General features: G+C 38.2%; 2 protein-coding genes and 1 long non-coding RNA gene across 6 annotated transcripts in view; 2 read left to right on the plus strand and 1 right to left on the minus strand.

Moving 5' to 3' along the window:
* LOC122642211 (DNA-directed RNA polymerase V subunit 5A-like) overlaps window positions 1-26,882 on the minus strand; it is a 52,231-nt gene that overhangs the window by 17,877 nt on the left and 7,472 nt on the right. For 3 of the 4 annotated variants that reach the window (XM_043835647.1, XM_043835644.1, XM_043835645.1), the window contains exons 1-2: window positions 20,334-20,351; window positions 4,735-4,999 (exon numbers count right to left, since the gene is read on the minus strand). In XM_043835647.1, coding sequence (XP_043691582.1) covers window positions 4,735-4,989 — 255 coding nt within the window. In that variant the 5' untranslated portion in view covers window positions 4,990-4,999; window positions 20,334-20,351. Of the gene's footprint in view, window positions 1-4,734; window positions 5,000-20,333; window positions 20,352-24,727; window positions 24,733-26,882 lie in introns of those variants that run through there. The other variant, XM_043835646.1, reaches the window with a different exon arrangement.
* Window positions 14,388-23,319, plus strand: LOC122642210 (F-box protein SKIP5). Its single transcript, XM_043835643.1, has 5 exons — window positions 14,388-14,559; window positions 20,991-21,135; window positions 21,216-21,294; window positions 22,714-22,772; window positions 22,847-23,319. The coding sequence occupies exons 1-5, from the start codon at window positions 14,421-14,423 to the stop codon at window positions 23,175-23,177; spliced, it is 753 nt and encodes a 250-aa protein (XP_043691578.1). The 5' UTR covers window positions 14,388-14,420; the 3' UTR covers window positions 23,178-23,319.
* Window positions 17,947-18,606, plus strand: LOC122642212. The gene is made up of 2 exons (XR_006330024.1): window positions 17,947-18,266; window positions 18,300-18,606. It is a non-coding gene; the product is annotated as an uncharacterized LOC122642212 (long non-coding RNA).

Below are 26,882 nucleotides of genomic sequence, written 5' to 3' on the forward strand. Positions count from 1 at the left end.
GATATCACACTCAGAAGTTGCAGCAGATATCCAAGTACAGGAACACAGCAGCCTGCACTCGATTGAGAGAAAACAGCAACAGCAGCAGCTTCAGTCAAAGGAGCAATCAGTAGCAGCAGCAGCTGAATGGAAGAGTGCCTTCTGCCCACGATTGATCTTCTCCAGTAACAGCAACACTCACAGCACAGCAGAGGACTCGAACAGATAGAAGAGAAGATGAGATAAAAAGAGGAAAAGGCTAATGTGAATCGGTTTCTCCCAGACAGGCTCCTAACAGCCCTTCAAGTCTTGTTCATACTTGACAAAGGAAGCCAAATTTTGCGGCAAAGCAATCTTCATTAATCTGATAAATCATGGGGGAGGCTTGAAATCCTTGAATAGCCCTTACAATAAGTAGAGAGCAATAACTTGCTTCTCAAGTAAAACAGACAATAGAAACTGACTTAATAACTTAACTGAAAAATCAGAAACTACCTTAATAACTCACTGACTAACTTAGGAATATAAATTACTAACTGACTACACAAGTGGGGACCACTAATAGTAACAATCGGCCCTCACTTGTATTACAAAACTTTGTCATAAAGATGACAAGTATATCCCCCACGATTTTGGGTTTGAGAGACCCAGCAACCCTATGGCCCATGGGGTTGGTCCACCGATTGGTGAAGTGAACCAGCCCTTCTACCATGTGTTTTTGTAGAATACTTCTTGCCAAATAGCTAGGCTTCTTGAAATGTAGATGGTTAAATCAACCTTTAGTTTGTGTCTACTCCTCAATAAATCAAGATGAATGGTCCAGAAATGAGGGAGGTTCAGTTATTTCCCTTGGTCTACACTAGGGTTTCAAGTATTAGTAGGTATCGTATCATATCGGAAGATACGTATCGGTACTGGAGGGTATTGATACAATACTTACCACACAATACTTATTTTTCAAAAAACGTTTTTATCGACTGATACGGTCTGATATGTGTACGGTCCAATACAGGCAAGATACACTTGATACGCCTCCTTTAAACCTGTAAAACAGAAACCGTGACGCAGGTCTATCACCAAACTGGGCTTCTTTCCTTAGGAATAAGTCTAGGGTTGGGTTATAGACATGTTGGGCCTTTGGTCACATAGGTTTTCAATGTAATAGGTCACTTTTATAGACCTAAAGTAGGGGTACATAAGTTGCATATGGGATTAGCCCTATGCTTAGTTTATTTTCATGTTTTAGCGTTTTAAATTGAACCGGTTGAACCACTGGTCCAATTTAAGTGATTTTAGAATATTCTTTTAAAATAGAGTCTTTTTAACTTAAGTTATATTTTAGGGTCCACACCTTTACACGAATTTTAGAGAGGGTGTGTTTTGTAATTAGACTCAGCCTGGGATTTGGGATTTCCTATTCCTAGGCTGCATAGGAATTTAGGCCTTTGGCCATTATAAATAAAGGCAAACCGTGGGGCTCCTCTTTACATCACTGTTTATGAAATTTCTCTCTTGCAAGCTGCTGCAACTGTTCTTCAACTGAAGATTTGCTTTGTGTGTGATCAAAGCTGGTGGGATTGGTGTGTGATCCAATCGACACTCTGCAGTGTGAAGCCCGAGTGGTTCTCTTCAAGTTCTAGTTTCAAGTTCAAGTTCCAAGATCCAATTTTTATTCAAGCTACTGGCATTACAAGCTGCTGCCGATTACTCCCTGCTACTGCAAGTAAGTGTGACAGCATCCCCATCCCCATACTTCTTCTTCCCTCTACAGCCCAACCCTAACTTCCCCCTTTTGTTTATCACTTACAGACCTAACCCACCAACACAATCACTTGAAATTCAAACCACAGCATCCCCAGTACACCCTCTCCACTTGATCCAGACCCCTGTCCCTTTCTTCCAGCCAAATCCTAAATCCTCCATTACTACACTAAACCCCAAAAACCTAAATTACAGTCCAGGAACATCCAGCCATCATCAGACCTCCACAATTTGGCCGAGTGACCTTCTCTACTCCTGGAGAACTCGACCTAAAGCCCTTGCCCTAATTCCGCCTCTAAACCCTAGATTCCATCATTCCATCTTTTCAAAAGCCCGAAACCCTAACCTGCTGCCATTTAAGTTTTCACACTTCCGCTTATCAAATCATCACTGGACCTTCACTGATAGACTCCCCTACACCTGCCTAGCATAACCAACCCTTCAAACCCTAACCCTAGCCCTAATTTTGACCTAAATCCATATTTTACTACCCCAATCGGACTGCCTATTCATAGCAAAACCTGTAGTACTGGTTCCTAGTGGGTCTTCTACAGTTCTACCTACCTAGGACTACATTAAGTGGTATCAAAGCCATGGATGAACATGGTAGAGCAGAGCTGCCAATAGCATCTGATCCTATGGCAAAGGTTATCGAGATGCTTCAGCAGCTACTAATTGATCAGAGAGCTATAAAAGAAAGTTTTCAGCAAATTGAGCAACGACAGGTTACTCCAGTTAGGGACAGCAATCTACCCATGGAAGAGGACAGATATCATCTGAATCCCAAGTTCACCAACCTCCTAGAAGGCACAAGGATTACAGAGAAGACAGGGAAAGGTATAGAGATCACAGGGAAGACAGATACAGAGACTACAGGGAACGGTCTAGACCTCCAAATGCGCTCGGTTGAGGGACTATGATGGCAGACCAAATCCACAGGTATTTTGTGATTGGTTAACTGCTTTCGATGATTATTTTGATTGGAATGATTTATCTGAGCCTAGGAAGATGAGGTTAGCTCGTATTAATCTAGAGGGGCCAGCCCTTGAGTGGTCGAGAAATACTGAGAGAAATCTTCAATATAAAGGCAAAGCACTTAAGCACCTATTAATTGGGCAGAGATGAAGGAAGACCTGGGTAGGAAATATTTACCACAGGCATTTGGAGTTCGACGGCAAGATCAAATAAATTCCCTTCGACAACATCACCAACAAAAGGCCTTCAAATCTGATGACAACCTAAAGCCTCTAATAATGAGATTCAGTTTGCAAGTTGAAGAGTGTTGGAAATCTGACATCACCCGTGTTAAATCAGCGGCTGAATGCAAATTTACATTGCCAAAGGAAATTAAGAGAGCACAAGCTGAAGATAAAGCTGAGGTAATCACAGTGAATCGTGATGAAAAGGAAGAGATCAAAGTAGACCAAGCTGAAACAGCAAAAGATGAAGAGGTGGTTGTGAATACTCCACAAGAACTCATTGACATGCAAGATGTTGTTCTTGAAGAGGTAGAACTTATAGCTTCAAAGACAGAAAGTCAACAAGTAGAAGATTCTACTGAAGAGGTCAATGTCGAAGAAATAAAAGTAGACAAAGCTGGAACATCAGAAGATGAAGAAGTGGTTGAGAATACTCTACAGGAAATAAATGGCATTCAAGATGCTATTCTTGAAGAGGTGGAGCTTGTATCTCAAGTATTAGATGAGAAGGTTACTAACGTTGAAGACTCTATGGATACAACATTCACAACTGATATTGATTCAGAGGTCGACACATAGAGTTTGTTATGCCACCGTAGTTCTTTGAAGAGAAAGCTCCACACCTTGAAGACTATATTCCTAAAGCCTACAAGCAACCAGAATTCTGTTTGGGAATGGTCAAAGTTGCTAATCACATGTTATTTCCCCCTCATCACTACAAAATTCAAAGATGAATTTTTTCAAGCTGGGGAGAGTTGATGCAGGTCTATCACCAAACTGGGCTTCCTTCCTTAAAAATAAATCTAGGGTTGGGTTATAGACATGTTGGGCCTTTGGTCCCATGGGTTTTCAATGTAATAGGTCAGTTTTAAGTCAATACTGTTGTTGAGTTACAAGTTCCTGGAATACTCTACTTGGTTTGGGCTCATATTACATATAATAGCTTCTGACAACAGACTTTGAGATTCTGCCATTAATTTCTGAACTATCTGGTCGAGTGCTTCTGTTCTAGTTCTACTACTATCAGTCCTTGTAGCACTAGGACTCTTGGGAGCGTATCTATTCTGTTTTCAGAATCAGTTCAGACTCTGCAGGTCTGTTTCACTTGCAGAATACACCCGTCAATTTCAATTTTGGGCCATTCTAATTTGATCGTCTTAAGTTATATACTTTCTCTCAATTCTGACTCCGTTCTGCAATCCTACTATACTAGTCTTCAACTATAATTTTCTGGTTGGAGATTGTTTTACATTAGAATAGGTTCATATTTTAAAACAAAAAATAGGACCCCAAGCACCAAGGCCTTCGGCAGTCCACACTGCCAAGTGTGTGTATAAGGATAGCCTACTAGGATTAACCAAAGTTTTACAATCTAAAATACCCAAACGCTCAACATCACATACTCCCACAATTCTTTTTCCTTGTAATCTTTTTGATAATCTGCCACAGTTCATTGCTTCCAAAACCATAGTGGAGTACAGCACAGTTCCTCAAATCACCAAACAGAACTTACATGAGAAATCAAACAGAAATCTAGTCTGCATGCATGTGGATTTATGTGAATTTGTGTAACATACACTTGACATAAAATAGTTGTAAAAATTCAGGGATATAGAGGAAGTTAAAGATAAATGTAGTTTCAGAGACCCATCGGGTTTCCAAACAAATCATTTTAATTTCTGTCGACATTCGACAAATCCAACCAAAACTACAGTGTTCCAGTTTTTCAAATGTAAACAAAACAAATGTCGATTGAAATAAGAAACTGCTCATCAAAAACCCATGGTGTTTATACCTTTTTGGAAGGATCGGTGTCGAGAGAAGCGTTGATACGGATGCGCTCGAGGTCGACGATGTCGTGGCCGTAGATGGAACGGAATTCATGGAGGGATTGATTGATTTCAGAGTCAAGGACGTCATACCCTCTGTCTCTCAGCATCTCCAGCACAGTCCGTCTAGCAAGGTAGTACCTGTGGCTCTCCACACTCCCATTGTCCACCATGTTGCATATGCAGGTCCTACCACCACCACCATCGTTGTTATCTTCCATCTCTCTCTCTCTGCGATTTCCCGAGAAGTAGAGGGCAATGCGAGTGGCGAGTGGCGAGTGGCGAGTGGCGAGTGCTGTGAAGGCTGAAGAGACTGAACCTGTTTACCCAAAAATAAAAGGGTAAATTTGACGGACACCCCCTGTAAGTATTCAATATGTCACGGACTTATCAAACTTGGCCAAAATGGCAATCTTCCCCCTGACGTTAAGCAGAGTACCCAAAGGTGAAATATCCATTTTACCCTTTAGTTATTTAAATAAAAAAACTGTCATTTCATCTTCTTCCCTCTCCGGCTCCGGCGATCAACACCTGCTTCGGCTCCGGCGACATTTACCAGCGGCAATTCCAACTCTGGCGACCATTACCAGCAGTCTTCCTCAGCCACGTTGATTCCATTTTACCCATCGTAGTACTCATCCATTAGATGTCTGAAATTCATTCCAATAGTAGAAAGTTTGGTTCTTTGCCTTGTAAGAATGGCAGATAATTGCAGTCGGAAGCTCATTGTTGAGGTCTGCAACGCCAGAAATGTAATGCCCAAGGACGGGCAAGGAACCGCCAGTGCTTATGTGATCGTCGATTTTGATGGTCAGAGGCGACGGACGAAGACGAAGTTCGGAGATCTGAATCCACAGTAGGACGAGAAGCTCGAATTTCTAGTTAATGATCTGGACACCATGGCCTCTGAAATCCTTGAGCTCAACATCTACAACGATAAGAAGACAGTGAGGCGAAGTAATTTCCTCGGTAAAGTCAACATCTCCGGTGGTGGTTTTGTGAAATTGGGATCTGAAACGCTAGTTTTTATTTTGGAAAAAGTGGGGGGTTTCTTGCTTGAAGTGGCTGAGATCTAGTGGTTTCGTCATTTTCTACAGCTTGATTTGTGTGTTCTGCTTGTTTTGTTGAGGGGGAAACCCTAGGAGCTCCGGTTTGAGCTCAGAATGTGTGGCTTCACTGGCTTGTGGAATTAGAGGTTTGAGTGATTGGTGATTGAAGTGCAAGGGTTTCGGTTGGTGACCATCTGGGACAGATGGGGTTGAGAATAATAGCTTCATGTTGTGGAACTGGTTTTGAATGAAGTTTTGGGGGTGGAGGGGGTGGTTTGGTTTCAGTTGCGGATTAAACAAACTCAGGATTTTGAATATTTTCAGTTCTATATTTCTCTCAATTGGGAGTTAGTATAAATAATGAGTTATTTCGTGTTTGCAACGGATCACGGGTAAGGCCAAGGCTAAGGTCTTATCTTTATCCTTTGCAGTGTAACAAGAGTTTGAGTGGGAATAGAAGTGGAAGAGACTTGGGTCTCTTGCAGAGCGGGAATAGAAGTGGAAGAGACTTGGGACTCTTGCTGATGTGGCTGATCTAGCTGATCTGGTTGTTGTGATTCTATTATCCTCTGGAGAAAAGAAGCGTCTTTTCGCAGATCAAAGGAGAGATGGGCTTGAAGGTCTATTATGTCGACGAAGATCTCCCAGCTCTCGACACTGCCGCACCACCGGAGCGGAAATCGGAAGCTCCAGCGGAAGCTGAAGCCGCACCACCGGTAGAGAAAGAAGAGGAAACGAAGGAGGAGAAGAAAGATGAAGAGAAAAAGGAGGAAAAACCAGCGGTGGCGACAGAAGAAAAACCACCGGAGAATGCAAAACGTGCTGGAAACTCCAGCAGCGGCGCCGCCTCCTCCAGAGGCCGTGGAGAGTCCTCCGATCCCTCACACCGATGACCCAGTGGTAAGGGTAATTTCGCCATTATAAAAAATTTAACAGCAACTTAACTGCACAGTGGACTAAGTTGAAATAAAAAAATAAAGAAAAGTAGTCTGTGATATTTTTCCAAAGTTTGACAAGTCTATGACATATTGAATACTTATAGGAGGTGTCCGTGAAATTTTCCTAAAATAAAAATAAAAAAAGATAAATTATAGATCACCTCCTGATTTTCAATCAAAACTCAAATCACCTCCTGGTTTTTGAAAAAACTTAAGTGTCCCCCTTTGCGGTAACGGTGTTAGTCTATTATTAGTTATTGGTGTGAAAGGACTATTTTATCCTTGTAATAAAACATTAGAATTAAATTTATAATACTACCCTTCCTTCATCTTCAACATTGGTCAAGGGTAGTTTAGGGATTTAAATTTATTTAACTGGCTGACATCATCACTTAACGCATAAAACTAACATTAGGGACAAATTTGTCATTTTGGGTCTAAACTAAAAGGTGATTTGAGTTTTTTCAAAAATCAGGGGGTGATTTGAGTTTTGATTAAAAATCAGGGGGTGATCTGTAATTTATCCAAAAAAGACTAAACCTGGCTAGGGGTGTCAATTTTGGACCAGAACTGGAACCGATCGGAATCGATCCACCCAATAACTTATTGGTCCGGTTCCAGACCAACCAATTAGGAACTAGTGGAATCGGTAGAACCGGAATGAATTCACATCCTAACCTTAATTCTTAGACTCAATGTCATCAAACCCTTTATTTTTTTAGTCTTTCAATTTGGACTGGTACCACTTGTCTCATATACTATTTTACCAAAGGTTTGACTGTAAATTTAAGATCCATTTGGGAATGTTAACTTAAGAATATACCTTAAAATAATCCTAACATAAGAGGATGGTAGTGTTCCTACTTATTGATTAATACAATACAAGAGGTAATATAGACTAACTCTATGATTTGAGAAAAAAAATGAAGCATATCTCACGTGATTGAAATTAATGTGTTATTATATAACAATATTATTAAATATATGTAGCATGTGTTAGGAAATTTTTATTTTTTAATTTCGGACTGCTTGGAACCGTTTAGGAACCGGAACCGGCCCACCCATTAGTTAATGGTCCTGGATCTTAAGTTTGGAACCGATTGGCTTATTGGTCCGGTTCTGGTCCTGAGTCTCCTGGCCCCTTAGGACTGGAACCGCTAAGGAACCGGACCAATAACCCAAAACTAGACCAATTGACAACTCTAAATCTGGCATATATGGTTCCATCGGGATTTTCCTAAGGTGTGCAATCCCTGATCGGGTTTGTATAGTGTGTACAATAAAGTGTGTAGTGGAGAGCAAGGTATTTCTAACAAAAAAAAAAGGATTTATTTCATGATATTGGATCCGGATCATCCGATATCAGTATCGGCATCGATATCACTCAAGAGATACTCACTTTTTTTTAGGTGAATAGGAATTTATTAAAGCCAAAAGAAAACCATCCAAAATAAATCCCAACGATGATTAAAGAGACAAACAAGCAACAAATTACATGCAACAATTAGTTAATTTTTGTTAAAGCCAAATGTAACAATATACTGATTCTTATCCCAATACAAATTTGAAGCTTGAAGTTGATTGACCCTTGTTTTTATCTCGAATTCCATAGAGCTCCAAATATGGTTGACGTTTTGGGTAGAAGATCACTAATCCATTTTCTCATACTAAAAAAAAATTTATCCCACATTCATGTCTTCATCGTAGATTTCTCTACCCATTCTTCGTATTTATTCTAAATTTATTTTGTTAGCATTCTCATCTTTCAAATTCACAATTATGCATTGTGCATTTTATTTTATATGAGTTTTTGTACTCTCTTAATCTCAAATTTTTATGGTGGTTTCCTCATAGTGATTTTTATATGTCCTAGGTGTCTTGCATGGTTTAAGTGGTTTTTCATTTTTCTTTCATGTTGAGTTTCACTATTGCGTGCACATTTTTCATATTTGTATCTTAGGATTCAAGGTTTTTCTCATGCACATATTTTATATTTTCTTTTTATTCCTTATAATGATCATCTTGGTTTTTCTAATGTTTATGATGTAAGAAGATGTTGGAATTCATGTTATGAGTTTTTCTTATTTATTTACATACATTCTTGATGGAGTTAGAGTAGTTTCTTTTCTTCTTCATGCATGACTTGTTAAGCTATTGAGACTGTTGTTAGATTTTATCAATGTCAATATGTAGGCTTGAGTAATTATTGGGTCGGTTATTGATGGGAATCAGGTTGATGTGGCTTGCTACTAGTTATTCTTGAGTTGGACCAAACCGGTCCATTATGAAAGTAGGTTAGAGTTTGAGAGTATTATAAATACTTTTGGTGAGAGTCGTTGCAATCAATTTTCTCTTTTCTCCACAAAAAGATAACTCAGAAAAATTTGGAGATTGTAGAAAATTCTCATCGCGGTTATGTAAGCTTGATTGTGGGTTAGCATCTGTTCTTCATCAACATACGCAGCTGCAAGGTACACATCGGTTCTCTTCTCTTTATTTCGTTACATCGTGTTCTAGTTATTGTATGGAATTCGTTTAGGGTTTCATGAGAAACCCAAGAAAATTCTAATAGTTGGTATTAGAGCCATACCATACAAAACTAGAATCGATGTTTTATATTGTTACCATTAATTTCGGGGTTAACTGATCAACCCATTTAATGAAATAAAAAAGTGGGGGTATGATGAGCACATTTATGTGTGGAATTATTCCATTTAATTCTGTATTTTTATCTGCATAGAATGGAGCTACCTTGGGTATTTTCTGTCTTTTTCAGGATACAGGGGTATTTTATGCGATTTTATGCTATTCTAGACTATCAGGCATGATATCTTCTAATTTACATGTAAAGTAGTTCAGTTTCTTTTCATGCGTACAAAGAGGGCTGAATTCTGAGCAATATGGACGTGTTGCATTAAAAGTACGCATTGGTTTCAGAGTCCATTCATGCGATTATTCTTTTTGGGCCAGAAAAGAATAATGGACCAAAAAATGAGTTGAAATGCAAGCCCGAGCTCAGAACCAAGAAAGATTGACTGACATAATAAAAGTGGGCCCTTCCTTCATTGTTGGACGAATTTCCTCTCCTATTTTCTTTCTTTCATTTTATTCTCTTATTTTATTTCCTCTCTTATTTATTCTCTTTCATATGTTTTATATATTTTATTTATTTATTTTTTCTTCTTTCTCCCATTCACTTTTTTTTTTTTATTATTACTTTATTCAAGTCCCACACGTTTTCAATCCTTACTTCTCTCCCATCTTCTCTCAAACTTTTCCACGGATTCCACTTTCCTAAAGCTAATTTATCCTCCTAATTCCTCTCCACTAAAACCTTTAACTCCCATATGCTGCCCATGTCTCTCTCTCTCCCTTTTAGTTTCCTATTCCAAACCATATTCTATCTCTTTCTTTACCTTTTTCTAATTTTAAAAAGCCATCCCCATCTCACACGTTATCTATCTCTCTTTTACTCTCACATTCCAATTCAATCCCCTTTATCTTTGTCTTTATTTTTAAAAAGCCATCTAACCTATTCCCGTGGAGGGGGGGGGACTGATTTAAAGAGGGACTCATTAAATTATTGAAAAAAAATACAGATTGGGACACATCCACCCACCGAGAGCAAGAGAGGAAATTCAATCTCCCTAATTCCCATCTCCCTCACAGATTCTCTATCTCTACCTCTCTTCCATCTCTCACATTCTCTTTTTCTTTTTTTTATTATTAAATTTTTTTTTTAAAAACCAACTATAAAATCCACGGACAGATTGGGAGATTCATTCCATTGCAGCAAAAGCAATCGTTCTCTCTTTCCTTTCTTCTTCTCTCTATTTTTTCTCTTTCTTCTTTTGTTTTTTGTTTTTGGATCTTGGGTTCAGCAATGAGAGAAGGGAGTGATCACTGTTCCAGCAGCTTCATCTCTATAGATCGTCGTCACCATTGCTACCATTTGTCTCTTAGCACCATGATTGGCTAAGTTCCCTCTGTCTTTAGGTGTAGATGAACTAATAGTGTTTGTTATTGAAAATTCTGGTTTGTATTCTTGATTGCTTGATGTTGAGACCCCATCCCTGTTTGGATGATTTTAATGGATGTATTTAGTTGAAAATTTTTGTTTCTGTGATTCATTACTTTTCATTCAAGCAATGGTATTCTGTTCTTATGTGATTGTACCGATGATGGATTATAGTTGAACGAACTAAGTGTGCCAAGCCCTATAAGCGAAAGACGATAGTACTCGTCAAGATAGTCCATACCTAGGAGGAACCTTACATTTTGTGGTATTATTAGGCATGTAGTTATAATAAACCGAAGCATGCAACCGAATTGAATAGCAACCCATTGGAGATTCGAACCCTAAAGATAGTCTTCTCCCATATTTGCATATCGTTGTTAGCTTAGATTTGTTTCTTTCGTTCGTAGTTTAAAATCATATTTATTGCAATTTAATTTTTATCACTTTCATCTAATCATCATAGTAATTTAACCTTCCAGTTTCCCGTAGATCGACCCCTTACTTGCTACTTACTAGATTGATTTAGGGTTTTATTTTTGACCGATTAACGATAAGATCAGGATATTTTATTGCAAATAAATGGCTGGTAATCTATCGTCCAAAGCAGGCGACGATGGGCCTCCAAAAGGTAGCGTGGTTGAAGCTGTGATATTCAATCAGCTGTTGTCGTTTTTTTGTTTTAAAATCAAGAACCTGTTAGGGTTTGTATATTGTTTTGCGTGTTAAAGGCAAAGACATGTAATATTCCTTTGGTTTTTATATACATTAATATACTAATAAACTTTCACGTTCAAATGCACGTGTGATTATTTGTCTCTCTTATAGTGGAGAGACAAAATGTAAGTGCCGAGTTCAACAATACACTCCTTAAAAAGTAACTTTAAGTGTTACCAGAAAATAAAGGTGCAAGATCGCATGGTCATGTACATTCACTATTGTTCATTTTCTACACTGTTATCAATGTTGTGTTACAGCACAAACTCTCACAAAAAAAATCAGCATGAATAATTGATCTTTTATTATTTCATTAAATTAATATTATATATATTAGTAGTGCTCTATAAATATTTTTTTGTTTAAATAAATAAAAGTTGATGCAAAAAATTTAACATGAACTACGAATTTAGGAAATCTAGGTACGTTATCATAGACTCATGTTTGCCACATCAGTGACGTAGTTGATTGGAGATGCCACATGTTACTATAAAGCTGTTCTAAATGAAGTAAAAGAGGGTGATGGTAATTTTTTAAGAATCTACTTTTTCAATTTCTCCATCTAAGAGATGGAAGTGGCAATGGATTTGAAAGTATGCTTGATCAAAATCTTAATTGAAACGTAGATTAATTAAGTTAAACCAAGTACGCAATGAGACCAATTCTATTTGCTATGAAAGAGGAGATCTTGAATTGAGACCACTCACCATATAGAAGGAGACGGAGATCTGATGAATGTGAGAAAGGGAGGATGAGGGAAGGATCAGGAAAGGAAGGGTAATCCACCACCAAAGTCCCAACTTCGAAGAGACTTTAAAACATTTTTTATCAGGAAAAAAAGTACAAAAACATATATATTAAGAGCTCAATTAAGGATTTCCATAATAACAGTGTTGGCATGTGTAACAGACAGAAATGTTAAATAAACCTTCCCATCGTTTTTGTGTGTGTGTGTGTGTGTGAGTGTATGTAACCTAGTAAGGCTTAACTAAGCAAGCTCATGTAAGACACTAATACAATAGAAAATGAGAAAAAAACTTTCTTGATGTATTCCTCAAAATCGATAAGCCAGCCCTAGCTCCCATCTTGTATTTCACTTTCTATAGTACCCTATTCTTCAATAGTAAGTCTCATTTTCACTTCTCAAACTCCAATGTAGTAGTTTCCCCTTGTTTAGCTTTTCGAGCCTTGGCTTCTTCCTTAGTTTGGAGTCTGAAATTATATTTGTTAGATCCCTTGCAACTGAATCAAACAAGATAACAGTATGTATTAAATGTAAGAATAATCATCCCAGGTAAAAAAGGTGAAAGGAGTATTGGAGAAGTACATATACGCATCTTTTTAAGGAACAAAAAACAACACAGACCTCTTACCAGTAGAAAATAAAAGAGGTTTGGTGGCCTTAAATCTTTGTAAACGCCCTTGCATGGCCAAAGAAAGAACAGCAAGAGAACCAACTCAACCAAGTGCCCTCAATGTCAAGTATATCCTCCAAGACCTTGATCTGTGCAATATACAACAATGTTGATGTCAATTTCAACCAAAAAAAAAAAAAACAAAAGAGTTGATGTCAATCTCTGGTGTGGTGCTTAAAAAAGGAGGATTTAGGTAATTTTTTGGGGGTAATTTGAGCATGGAAGAAAAACTCGACCGAAACCCGTTGAAACCACCGAGTTAACTCGGTTTCGCAAGTTTTCGAGACGAATTGAAGGGGGATTTTATAAAATCCCTGGATTTGATCGGGTTTCGAGGAATTCGACTGGTTTTCGACCATATTTCGGTGGTTTCAACACATATGCCCATCGAAACTAGGGGAAACTTGGCTCGAAACTAGGACCGATAGGTATTTATGCCAGAAACCAAGACAGACTCTTAGTTATGTTTAATATCATTTAAGTAAATATTTTTGCATTTGTATTTCATAAATAAGCAAATACCCCCTATTTGAATCCAATAAAAATAGTTAAAAAATCAATTTCAAAAGGAAAAATGTCAACCTTCCAGTTCGTAAAACTGGATTTGTGATGGTAGATGCAATTTTCAACTTTCTAATGCTGGGGTTTTTCTCAAATTTAAAAATTTTATAAATCTTAAAATGGTAAACATTGCTAAAAACCAAAAGTGCAGTAAAATATTCATTTGTTTTGATGTCCAAAATAATATTTTCATTCAGATCGGTACATAAATCCTTCAATATAAATCACATTTAAGCAATCTTGGACTTGTTGAAAAGCTATCAAAACGAAGCTTTCTAACAAATCCAAGATTGCTTAAATCTCATTTATATTGACAGAGTTATGTTCTGGTCAAACCTTATTTGATACCATGTCCAAGAACAATATACAATATTAAACTAGGATTAAAACCACAAGTAATATTTTTAGTGTTTTCTATGTGAAACTAATGCATGGATTGAGTTTAGAATGTCAAAAACAAGTAGCACAATAAGAATCAGGACAAAAAAGAAAAACTTTTGGGCCTCGAAACCAAGGTTCGAATTAACGTGAAAAAAATCCCAGGTTTTAATCGAGATATGGTTGAAATCGAGACGAACTCAATTTCTGGCTGGTCGAAACCTAGTTGAAACCCAAGTTTTATAACCTTGAATTTGAGTAATCGAAAAATTGAATAGGTATTTTGACAATTTGGTAAATCAAATTCATTTTTAAATAATCTTGTTATTTTTGAAGATGGTATCTCGAGGTCACTAAAGATTCCAATCAAACGTTTATTCCATCACCCACTCCCTTTCCTTTCGTGTAGAGGAGCCGGATCCATGTATAGTGTTTCCTGAATCGACTTTGGTCATGCGTGTCGGTAACCAGGCAGTTGCTTGTTCTCAGGGGCAAAAAAAAACGGGACAGTGCTACAGTAGTCCGTAAGCGCACGTGACATATATAACGGAAAGCGCATGTGGTCCGGGCGCCGTTACCATGGAGGAGAGACGAATGAAGAAGCGCAGAAGCAGCAGCAGTAGCAGCAGCTGTGGCGGTTCAGACTCTCTTTCGCCAATTAACAGTCTCGACGATGGATGTCTCATGCACATCTTTAGCTTCCTCTCCCCAATTCCAGGTTTCTTCTCTTTTCCTTCTTCCATGTTCCCAAATCCTAATTTTGCAGCAGCAAGATTGCTGGTCTATTGTTTCATCGAGGGTTGTTGATTCAACTCTCTAACTATTGAAATTTCATTTGAAATTTGTTCTTTCCTTGAGCTGCGTGTTAAGTTCTGGATAGAATCTCTTGTTTGAGATCTGTTTATTATTGATATGCGTGTTCTTGTTCGCTTTACGAGCCACTGAAAAAGAATCATGGAGTAGGTTTGGTAGAAGATTTGAAATTCAGGACCTTGGTGATGGATAAATCCTAATGTACGAGTTGTCTTTCTACTCCTGTTTAGCGCTCTTGATGTGTTCAAGATGTTGAATTTGCTTGCTATACGTCTCTAATGGAGAATATATGTTGCAGGGAAGCTATAAGATATTTAATACTCTAGCTTGGAATCGTTGGGGTCAACAGGTTGGTTCTAGTTTCTAGATTTTCTATGTATCCAGCAGCCAGTGAACCACCTTGCTAGCCCACCATGTAATGCCGATCTGTGGGTCTTACGTATTTGGGCCTTTATACCCATTTGTGAGTTTCATTAATCACTGCCTGTTCCCAGTAGCTGTAGCTTTCCGTGACTGTGCCTGGTAATGTAATCCTAGATAGACAAAGGGTCTACTAGGAGCCAAGTAACCAGGACCCTCCTAAACAGCTGGCCGATTGGGGCAGATTTGAGGAATTAGGTCAAAACTAGGGTTAGGCTTAGGCTTAGGATAATAGGGTTGGGTCTTATTTGGTAAATCTAAGCAGGTTTATAGGAAGCTAACAGTGAGGGTTTAATGATGTTTGATAGTAAACTAATGGCTGGAAGTGATGGATCTGTAAATTCTAGGGTTTTGGGATTAATGGAGGTTGAGGGGATTTTAGGGTTTGATGTAGCAATGGGGCAGAAGCTACAGTTGAGTGGAGGGGTTACTGTGAGGATGTTATATTTGAAATTTGAATGGATTTGGATGGTAGAATAGGGCTGGACAAAGTTTAGATGACCTAGGGTTAGGTGGATCGATGGGGGATAACGATAGATGGGGTTTAGGTTAGAGGATTAGAAAAAGAAGGATGAAAGCTGTAAGCCTGTAACAGTAAACTACTTACTTGAAAACTGATCTTCAATGGCAGCAACTTTGAAGATAGAATTGAAGGTCTCCCGATCTACAAGATGCAAGGAGATGAGAAGAAGATCCTCCCGGTCAACAAGACGCAAGGAGTCGATTGGAGATCCACCAATCTCTTCACCTTGATATTACTTACAAGGCAACACTCTCAAAGGAGCAAAGCAGCAACAACAATGGCAGCAAGCATAAAACAATTTTTTTAAAGTCTGAATTGTGGGGAGCCTCCCATGATTTATTTATTTATAATATGGCCATAGTCCCAAATCCTAATACAAATCTAAATCACTCCCCTTCTTAAATTATGGAGGGGGGTGGGGCACTTAATTTAAAAGCTAATATCTTAAAAGTTTCCTAAACTACCAATGGGAAATAAGCACTAACAACCAATAGGAATTAATCACTTAAATTGAACCATGGTCTGAACCGGTTCAATTTAAGTTTACAATTAAACTGAAAAAAAATAAGTATGGGAAATAACTAAAGCTGAAATAAACTAAGTATGGAAATAAACTAAGGCTCCAAATACTAGGCCCTAATCTTAGGGCTTCGTCTCTTGCGGGTGCTTGGATCTGCATCACTTGGACTATGGACTTTAGAACTTAATTGAACTGGATTCCTTGTTCGACAATTTTGGCAGATGTGTTTAGTTGTGTACATGAACTTTGATTACACAAGCTTTTGAATTCCACTTCTTCAGGTCATTATTCATGTTATTAATAAACATAGGCACAAAAACTCTAGTTATAACTAGAGTAGTTTTGGGCGTTCTTGAATTCTGAATTCATTCACTATGAATTGAGAACCAAGTCAGGTGTACCCATATTTAGTCCATTGATATATGGGTGAATCTGGGGACTACAATCCAGACCATCTATTAGACATTATCACTGTTTTGTAGTTCACATGTGCTCTATGTCCAATACTGTTTGTACTCGTTCTCAAGGAATGCTAGCTGTTGATATTTAGAAAGTTAAACTAAAAATTCCTAGAAATAGAGGGTTTTTGCTGCCATTTGGAAGAGGCTCCAAGACATTGGATTGAGGGTTTTGCAGCAAATATGTGATGAGGCTTTATATGTGAGGCACTAACTGATGTACTGATGTAGATCTTAGCCTCCTTGAATTGAAGAAGCCACCCTAAGCCTAGGGTTTTAGTAGGAGCCTTAGTTTAGTTTATTTTAGTTCTATACTTTGTTTTTATTTTGTGTTTTTAATTGAACTGGTTTAAATATGTTGCATCCAATTGGTTCAATTGGTCTAATTTAAGTGAAGTGATCCTATTGGCTAAGAGGTTCTTATATCCCTGTTGGCTAGTAGGGAATCTTCTTTTATTTTAAGAAGTTTAAGTTGTTTTTAAGTCATTAGGACTCTATTTTGAGTCTATTTCAGTTTCCTAGTCAGTTTAAGTTAGCTAATAGGTTAAGGATTGGGTTAGGCCATTCTTTTTTAGTGTTTAAGTCTAATTTTGAGTCTTTTATATAAGGTTCTAAGGGGGCCAAGTATTGAACACGAATTTTGATTAATAAAAACTCAGCTTTATGCTTGCTGCCTTTACTCCATCGTGAGTGTGCCTTGTGAGTAATCTCAAGGTTGCCTTGTGAGTAATATCAAGGTGAAGGGTGAGTGGACTCTCACGACTCCTTGCGTCTGTCTAGTACCGGGAGGTTCTTCTTCTTCTTCAATCGAGCTTCTTCAAGCTGCTTTGTTGCTGCTGCTGCCTTTAAAGGAGATCAAACCAGTAAGTAACTTTAATTTCCTGCTTATATCCTTCCCCTCTTTATCCTCTAACCTAATCCACACCCCCTCCATCCATGAAACCCTAATTTCCATTAAACCGCAACTCCTACCTTAACTAGGACTCCTTCATAATTTCAGATCTGTCCATCAATTCCAAACCAAACTTCTAGCCTATATCCCCCACACCTCTCCCCACACTCGATCCAAAATCCAGCTCATAATTCCCACTCTATCCCCTCCATTCCTCCACTCCATTAAACCCAAAACCTGCAACTCAATTCTGTCTAGAATTGCTGGATTTTAAAACCTTCCAAAACCCTATTATTTATATGCCGTAGGAAGGCACCCTAGACCTGCATATTAAAACCACATAAACCCCATTACCATTATTCAACCCTAACCCTAATTTCTGCCCTCTGATTAGCCTAAGCTGTCCCAATCGCCAGCCTTGTTAGGTGATCTTATTCCCCGGCTCCTAGTGCGGCTTCTCCTACCTAGGACTACATTATGTACAGTTTTGTACTTTGCTCTTAAGTTGTTTATTTGATAACCCTGTTTCTGGTTAAGGGCTCTAAAGATGACTCGCTTATCAGGAGATAAACTTATATTTATAATAAGATAATGCACTGCTTTTCCCAGTGCTTGGAGTTTCATTAAACTTTAAACTACTTTGAAACTCCTTTTTACTGTTTATGCATATAGTTACTCTATAGCCTTTTGCCTCTCAATTTGCTCACTTCATATTCCTAGCATCAGGTAAAGACAAAAATGATGATTCTTATGCCACAAATGGAATGCACATGCTCTTTAAAATATAACACAAGAGCTAGTCAACCATTTCTATTTTTTTTTTGTTTGGTAGAATAGTCAACCATTTCTACTTCTACACATTGTCAAGAAGTGATTGAACTGAAATTTGCCATGTGTGTTGAGAATATGGTGTCAAAACAAGTGTACCTTTTTTGTTGTCACTTGCGTCTAGGCGACCAAGGCTTTGGAGGGAGCTGGACGCAAGAAGACATGAACAAGGCGATGTCTTGATAACTATGCTTTTTTGGATTCATCTGCTACCATGTGGCACCAATAATTGTTAAAATATACCTTGAACGATTAACTTTAATGATATTTTAGTTTATTCATGACTATATGTATTCTTAGCAGTCATCAACCAGAAAAAATCATTCTTTGCATTAGGCCAATGGTTCCACAGCTCTGAAAGAACTATAATTGTTGAGTTGTGGTTCCCTTTTTGATATCTTGGCCCGCTGAAAGTTGCAAAGTTTATTTGCTAATAGATCGAAAGAGAGAAGAATAACTGTAGTCCATCCCTCCCTTCCGTCTTCCCCCTCCCCCCAACCCAACAAAAAAGAGGATGCTAGTTCAGAAGTTTTGCAACAACATCACATCATTTCAAAGGTTTTCATAAACCTTCAGCCAGGACTACAGTTATGCTTTATGGTTGTACTCTTTCTATCCACTGTTTCATAGTAAAAATGTTAAATTGGAATACAGGGAGGTCGGTTCTAGACATCAGAATGGACATAAGAATGATAAAGGGAGAACTGTATTTGTTGTCACAACCATTAGATGGAAAATCACTTCTACAATGTAATGTAGTCCTAGGATTGAAAAGTCAAACTAGGAGCCAAACAACTAGGATCTGCTATGAACAGGGTAACTCGGCTAGGTCAAAATAGGTGAAAATAGTGAAATTAGGGTTACGGTTTGATGGGACCTAGGGTTTGATGGCAGGTTTATTCTAAGTTAATGTAGGGGAGTCTTTCAATGAAGGTTACGTTAAGTTTTAATGGTGGCGAAGTGAGCTGGAATGAATCAGCAGCTAGGTTTGGTTAGGGTTTTGGGTTTTTGAAAGGAGGAAGAAGATGGATTTCTAGGTTTTAGGATGGTCAACTTGGGATAGGGCTTGGATCGAGTGTTCCCTAGTATGAGAGGAGAACTCGATCAGGTTATGGTGTGTTTTGGATGGCTGATTTGGTCTGGACAGTATTTGGGTTGTGGGAAAATAGAAAAACAAAAAAAGGGGGAAATTTAGGGTTTGGTCTATCAGAGGATTTGAAGAAGAATGGGAGGGGTTGGGGATTATTCAAACTTACTAAGGTTGCAGAATTCTTTGGCAGCAGCTTGTTTGACATTCGATCTAGAATAAAAATCAAAACTTGAACTAGAAATTGAATGAGAGCTTCAAAAGAACCACCCGGGCTTCCCACCGCAAGTTGTCAATCGAATCAAACACTGATTCCTTCAAACGATCCACCCGGGCTTCACACCGCAAGGTGTTGACTGGATCAAACGCCAATCTCACCAGCCTTGATCAAACACAAGACAAAAATCTTCAATGGAGAAGAAGAGCAGCAAAATGCTTTTCAATATCAAAATTCCTGTTCAATAGTTGCCCCCCTTACAGCCTTATTATATAAAAGACTAAAAAATAGACGCCTACACTAAAAAGGAAAGGCCTAACCCAATCCTTAACCTATTAGGTAACTTAAACTAATTAGGAAACTGAAATAGACTCAAACAGTGTCCTCCAGCCCCACTAAACACTTGAAAGAAAACTACTAAAATCACTTAAATTGAGCCATTAGTTGAACCGGTTCAATTTATGAACAAAAACACCAAAATAAAACTAAGTATGGAACTAAAACAACTAATCCCGTATGCAACCCTATTACCCATACTTTAGGGCCATAAAAGTGACCTATTACATAGAAAATCCATGGGATCAAAGGCCTAACATGTATAGAACCCAACCCTAGACTTATTCCTAAGCAAACAAGCCCTATTTGGTGATGAATCTGCATTACAATGTTTGCGCATGTTTCACATGAAACTTTCTGGTGTTAATGAATTTGAGAACAGTGGGATGTAACCTGACCTCTTTCTCTCTTTGACAAGAAGACCTCTATATTTTCTTCTCCTTTCTGTCTCCCACAAAAAAAATCCATGCAGTTCTCCTTGTTTTGGCTTCCCAATGATGGGTTATAGTAACTGCTTGAAATGATTTTGGACCTGATCTATCCTGGATTCGGCCTCCAGATTGAATATCTTCCTGATCAATTCATTGTTGAAAAAAATACTTGTGCTGTACAGGACAATGAGATCTAAGCTTTCCATAGATGGAAACTGGAACACAGTTTATGATCAATTGCAAAATGCAGACTTGATTAGTCATGGAACCATAAAAGCTAAGAAGAAAATATTCAAAGAATATGTGGGTGAGCTGTAGGCTGTGTTACTTATACTTTAGTGTGCCTAGCTAGCTGTTTGGCTGATCTTGTACAATGAATGATGGTGAAATGAATTCTGAAGGGATGGAACTGATTAGATGTATGATGCTTGTGGACCTCATATTTTTATATTCGTTTTTCTCAGCATGTTTTTGTTGACATCTTCCAACTGAGTGAAGTTTTTGGTTTTCTTTCTGCAATATCTTGTGCTTGTCAAATTTTCTTTTCATTTGAAAATTGGGTCATTGGGGCAGTATATCATAATGCTATGCTACCTCTATCACAAACTTATGTTGGGTTTGCAGATCGTTATAACACCGCCCTGGTTTGCCACAGATGGTGTTTCCTAGCATGCCATCCTCGCCTATGGCTGCGTGTGGACAAATCCATCAAGGATCCATCTGAGCTTGGAGTTTTCCCTAACATTGAAACTGCTATTTCTGCAGCTAGGTTAGTTAAGTTGCATTTCTTAGTGTGATTCCATTTGGAAGAGGAAAATTAAAATCTAGTGAAAGTTCTGTTTTCTACAGGCCTGGTGATACTATTTTGATTGGTCCTGGCATGAAGCATGTTGTTTGTAATATACAGATAAAGAAGCCACTTTGCCTGGTATGTCCAAAATTCCTTTCCCTAATGTATTGTCCAAGGTCAATCATTTGCCTGTTAAAATCAGGGCTTCCAAATTGGATGATTTTTTTTTTGGGGTGGAAATACCATTTGTATGCTGCCAATATTTGTGAAATCTGTGGAGGTTTTTTAACACCATGAACAGTAACATCTTCCTTTATTAGTATCATTATGTTCTGTTCTTTATCTCACAAAATGACTTAATATAAGTTTTTTGTGCTATGTTTTCTTTCTTTTTTGTTTTAGTTTGTTTGTTTGCTGATACTGAACAATTGATGGCCACTTTAGTTATCATGAATCATGCCACCCAGTCCCCACTTCCTTGATTTTCACATTCTTGAGCTGGCAAGTGAATGCTTCCGTTAGCAATTTGTTATGTTGTCCAATTGATTGCTGGTTCTTTTCCTGTAGGTAATCTAATCATAGTGGCATCAAACCCAAGATTGGTCAAGTGGATTGGAAAAGTTAATCGCTTATATCTGAGGGAAATTTATGAAATTATCTGATATGCATGTCTAATCTCATTGATGTTGTTTGGGAATTAGTTTCTTGAGTGTGCAGTAAAAGGCCATCTCTGTATTATTCATGATACTCAAAACCATGTTTTGGGGGAGTTAACCAATGTTGTGCAGCATGTGTAAGGACGGTTGGGTAGTTGGGTGCACAATGGGAGTGGCAAATGTAAATAACATATTATCTGTACTACTTGTACCAAACAACTCCTACAACATAGTTGTCAAGGCGACTAGGTTCCAAGGCCTAAGCATGCAATGTATGACTATATGTAATGGGAATGGCAAATGCAAATAACATATTATTTGTACTCCTTGTACCAAACAACTCCTCAACATAGTTGTCAAGGTGACTAGGTGATCCAAGGCCTAAGCATGCAATATATGACTATATGTAATATAGCAATGATAATTTTGTAGAATTATGCTTATATAAAACGTAGAAGCCATATCAATGCAATATGATATAATTATGCTGGTACTGACCTAATATTAGAAAGCCAATATATAATAGACAAAGCATTAGATATAATATAAGCATATTCATAAAAAAATTAAAGCAATAAACATAAATCAACGTAAACTTGTGAAGCATTAACTATGCATGTTGTCGCATTGGACCCAAGAAAGAGCCTGGACGCCAACTATGTCCTACAATACTGCCCCATTCGCATCAGTGCTGCACAACTAGAAGTTGACAAACAAACACCCCTCTTAGGTTGTTTCTTGTAGTAGTTTTTGAGGAAACAGGAAAATTCCCTTAGTCCATATAACAAAGGATTTTAGTCTTCCCCACCCCCCCCCCTTCCCCCCTCTTCTCTCCCCCTTCTCTGCCCCAACTGACCTCTGCATTTTTTGGGCTCTTGTTACCACTACTTCTTTTGTTCAGATTGGAGGAGGTGAGCTTCCTGATGAGACAGTACTGATCTGTTCTCGGGGTTCTAACAGGTTTGGAGGCTTCCATACTTCTACTTGATCAATGCAATGTCTTTTTGCTTCTGCTAATCATTAGTTTTTATTAGTGCCTTGGAGTTCCTCTCTACCTGTAAGGTGGCAAATCTGACAGTGAGAGCAGAGCTTGGGTGCTGCTTGCTTCACAGGAGTGGAAGGCTGACCATAGAGGGTTGCGTACTTCAATGCGAGGACAACCCTTTAGACTACCTTTCATGCCCAATTGTGAGTACAGCATCATCGGCAGTGAAGGGACGGGGTGATAGTGTCTCTGTATCACGGACTCGGATTGAGGGGGGAGCTAAGGCTGTTTTGACCAGTGGAACCCTGGTGTTGCAGCGAGTTCGGGTCATTTGTGCTCGAACATCCCTCTTTTTTTGGTTTGATGTAGAGGATCAGTGACGCGCTTCACTGCTTTGAGCTTGGTTGTAAAATTATCGACACATTGTGTATACCAGGCCATGTACTTAATTTTAATGTTAATTAATTTAATACTCAGCAAATTTGCGAGTTTAGTGGACACACCATGTTTAGTTTCATAGTTTCAAGGGCAACCTTTCTGTGGGAGTGTGTCTAAAGCCTTTGTCGACATTAATTTGTTGGCTATTCAGTCATCCGCAAAATTTGAAAGATTCCGTGGAGTATTTTTTTTGGGCAGCATAACTGTGGCAGTGTCATTCTGCAGTTACCTGGAAACCTTTCAATGTACTCAGAACTTGCAGTTTCAGACCTTCGGTTGGTTTAAAGGTTTAATTTTCTTTGTTGAATTTGTCAAGAAAGAATGACTGGTTTGGTTTAGACTCATTCTGGTAATTTTGTGGCCCAGCAGGTAAGATTATTTGATAACTGGATTGACCTTATGATCAGACTATTTTGGGGCCAAAGTCTGAGCTATGCACAAATTGGCAAACAAGAACGTGGTCAAATCTGAAGCACAAAGGAGACCCAAACCAAATTGCTGTGGTACGTTCACATAGAATAAGGCATGGGTTGATTCGTCTCCATCTCCCTGGTGCGAGGACTTTTATTCTGGTAAATGTGGAAGATTTAAACCTTTTTCTCTCCCCCCCCCCTCCCTGGCATGCATAGAGATTTTTACTTTGTTGTCTTCATGAAATTTTATGCTGCAAAACTACCATTTGCTTCCTTGGAGAAATTTCTATACGGCTCAACTCCCTTCACTTTTTGAGGGTTCGATGATTTAATCACTCCATTGGCTGTCCCAATGCTATTAATGTTATGTGCTTAATGGGGCCCACTCTAGTATATGAGTGTTAGATTGGATCAACCTAGTATGTGATAGGTTAAAGAGCTTGATTTAATGCATTCCATCAGCTTTGGAGTTTTTGGCGTATCGATCAAATACCTAACAATTAAATTGTGATTAAGTTTTCTTCCATTACAGGTGCTACAAAATGGCTTTCAGTATTTTTCACATTCTTTTCTTATTGATAAACATCATAAATTTGTTTCATTTTTCCTTTTGGTTGTGTATCTCTCGTTCTAATGGTTGACCTGCATCAACTTCTTCAAAGTTTATATATGATTCTCATTCCAAACACAGTTCTGTGAGTACTGGTTGCTCTTGATCAATATGAATCAAAGTTGTGCCAGCTCTATGGGGCATACCATAGCCCCTGTGGATTAGTAATAACTGGTAGCACTAATATCTATTATCTGGTGTCTTGAAGATATACTAATAGTATATGTCTTGAGGGGAACTCAATCTTGATTATCTCGCTATTAAAGGCTTGCCCAATGCACAATGCTTCAGCCATTGCACGTTTTGGGTAGGGTCATAATGTACAGTCTTACTGATACCTTCCCGGTGAAGGAGGAGAGAAAATAGGTGAAAATAGAAAAAATAAGAAAAGAGATTAGAGAGAAAGTAAGGAGTGTTAGCTTTATTGACGAAGCTCTTGGACTCTTAGCTTAATTTGGAGGAAGCTTACCTCTTCTCTTTTGGAGATACATTAGGAATTTTTAAAGACCAACTTCATTACTTCGGATAAGGTTTAAATAAGATTACAAAGAAATAACTACCCACACACTAAGTGACCCATGTCTAATATAACTCACCCCACTATAATAATAACTATTAACAGATAATTTTCACCAAAAAAAAAAAAAAAAAAGATGATTACTTAGATAATAACCATCTAAAAGACCTTGGAATTGGTGTGTGGTTTATGTGATTACATTTTCATTGGAAAAAAACAGAAACCATCTAAACCACCTGACTATTCATTTATTTTTTTTTTTGGTAGAACCACCTGACTATTCATTGCTCCTTATCAGTTGGGGTCCCTATCTCTTAGCAATCTATCTTCTTTAAATTTCAAGGCCATTTTCTAAGAATTGAATTTTCAGAGCATCTAAATACAAATAAAAACTTAAAATTATTCTACCCGGATCCCAGGTCTTGATAAGGAGAATCCCAGTTGACAAAGTAGATATGGTCATCTCACAGCATGACAATCTCATTGTAGGGACTGATATCATTTTGAAGAAAGTGGTACATGATCTGCAATGTTTGGGATCCCTTTTCTTCCTCGCTGTCTTCTTCTTCTTTGGCTGCTTCAAGTACACCGTTTTATCTTCAATTGGCAACAAATCAATTGCATTGGTTACTAGCTCTTCCTTTAGTTTGTTCAGCTTCTTATTCCACAACAACGAAAGCAAATTTTCACTCTTTCGTATATTAGGGATTTCACTTGGAAAAGAAAATGTTCCATACTAATGGATTCGGTCCATAACCATGGGTTCCAATGCACGAGATCTTGTACAACTTACCAATGAAGCCCTATTTGTTCATTCATGCAATTGAGTCGAATTTCTTAAACAAGGCTTCCAACTTTTTCATGATTTCATCAAACAAAGTCAAATTTTTTGTTTGAATATCACGAATCGTGTTGCAATCTTGCTCTTTAGTGTGTGAGCAATTTCCTAGTTCTAATGCCAAATGATACCTTCATGGTGAAGGAAGAGAGAAAATAAGCGCAAAAAAAAAAAAAAAAAATTAGAAAAGAGATTAGAGAGAGTAAGAAGTGTTGGCTTTATTGACGAAGCATGCATATTGGCTTAATTTGGAGGAAGCCTACCTCATCTCTTTTGGAGATAAAAATTTTCAAAGACTGACTTCATTACTTCGTATAAGATTTAAATAAGAATACAAAGGGATAACTACCCACACATTAAATGATCCACGTCTAATATAACTCACCCCACTACAATAATAAATAACTATTAAGAGACAATTACTAAGAGAATAACCATCTAAACCACCAGACTATTCATTGCTCCTTGTCAATAGGGGTCTCTCCATCTCTCTACCACATGTGCACGTAACACTATGCACAAGGGAACAAAGTTGCTGTTCTATTAGTTGGTTTTGTTGTTAGTTCACAGTGTAAAGTTTGATATAAGCTTGAATTCCTCAGTACCTATTTGGTATGTGAGGCTTGCATTTATATTGTATTTGTACAAGAGGTTTACATTAAGAAGTAACTTGAGGATCACTCAAGATGAGATAAGGATAAGAGCTGTTACAGTTTAGAGTTTAATTAACGATGACTCTTGAGAGTTTGTATTGTGTAAGGACTCCTCTTGTGGCTTAGAGAGGTTATCGTGAAGAGTTACGCTTTCACACCCCCTCAAGCGCAACGGGAGTTCTTGAACTGTAAGCTTGCTTCTAATGTCCTTGAATCTGGAGTGGGACAGCGGCTTGGTCATAACATCAGCTGTCTGATCTTGTGTACAGATGAACCGAACATCCAACATTTTCTTGGAGACTTGGTCACGGACAAAATGATAGTCGATTTCAACATGCTTAGTCCTGGCATGAAGAACTGGATTGGCAGCCAAGTATGTGGCTCCTATATTATCACACCAAATCAAAGGTGGCTGTTTCAACTTGTACCCAATATCACGAAGTAGAAGCAAGCGGAGAATTTCTGGCCGTATTAGCTAAGCCTTTATATTCGGATTCGGTGCTAGACCGAGCCACGGTCGGTTGTTTCTTGGAGCTCCAGGAGACTAGGTTTGGACCAAAATAAATACAATAGCCACTTGTGGACTTCTGTCGTCAGGCAACCAGCCCAATCGCAT

Source organism: Telopea speciosissima, chromosome 10 (genome assembly GCF_018873765.1).
Source record: "Telopea speciosissima isolate NSW1024214 ecotype Mountain lineage chromosome 10, Tspe_v1, whole genome shotgun sequence".
NCBI lineage: Eukaryota > Viridiplantae > Streptophyta > Magnoliopsida > Proteales > Proteaceae > Telopea > Telopea speciosissima.

What these genes read in the sequence shown, in the direction of transcription:
- LOC122642210 (XM_043835643.1), top strand. Translation starts at nt 14,421, where the DNA reads ATGGAGGAGAGACGAATGAAGAAGCGCAGAAGCAGCAGCAGTAGCAGC. An exon ending in ACTGCTATTTCTGCAGCTAG is followed by an intron (nt 21,136 to 21,215) that starts GTTAGTTAAGTT and finishes TGTTTTCTACAG; the next exon opens with GCCTGGTGATACTATTTTGA. An exon ending in TGTTCTCGGGGTTCTAACAG is followed by an intron (nt 22,773 to 22,846) that starts GTTTGGAGGCTT and finishes AGTTTTTATTAG; the next exon opens with TGCCTTGGAGTTCCTCTCTA.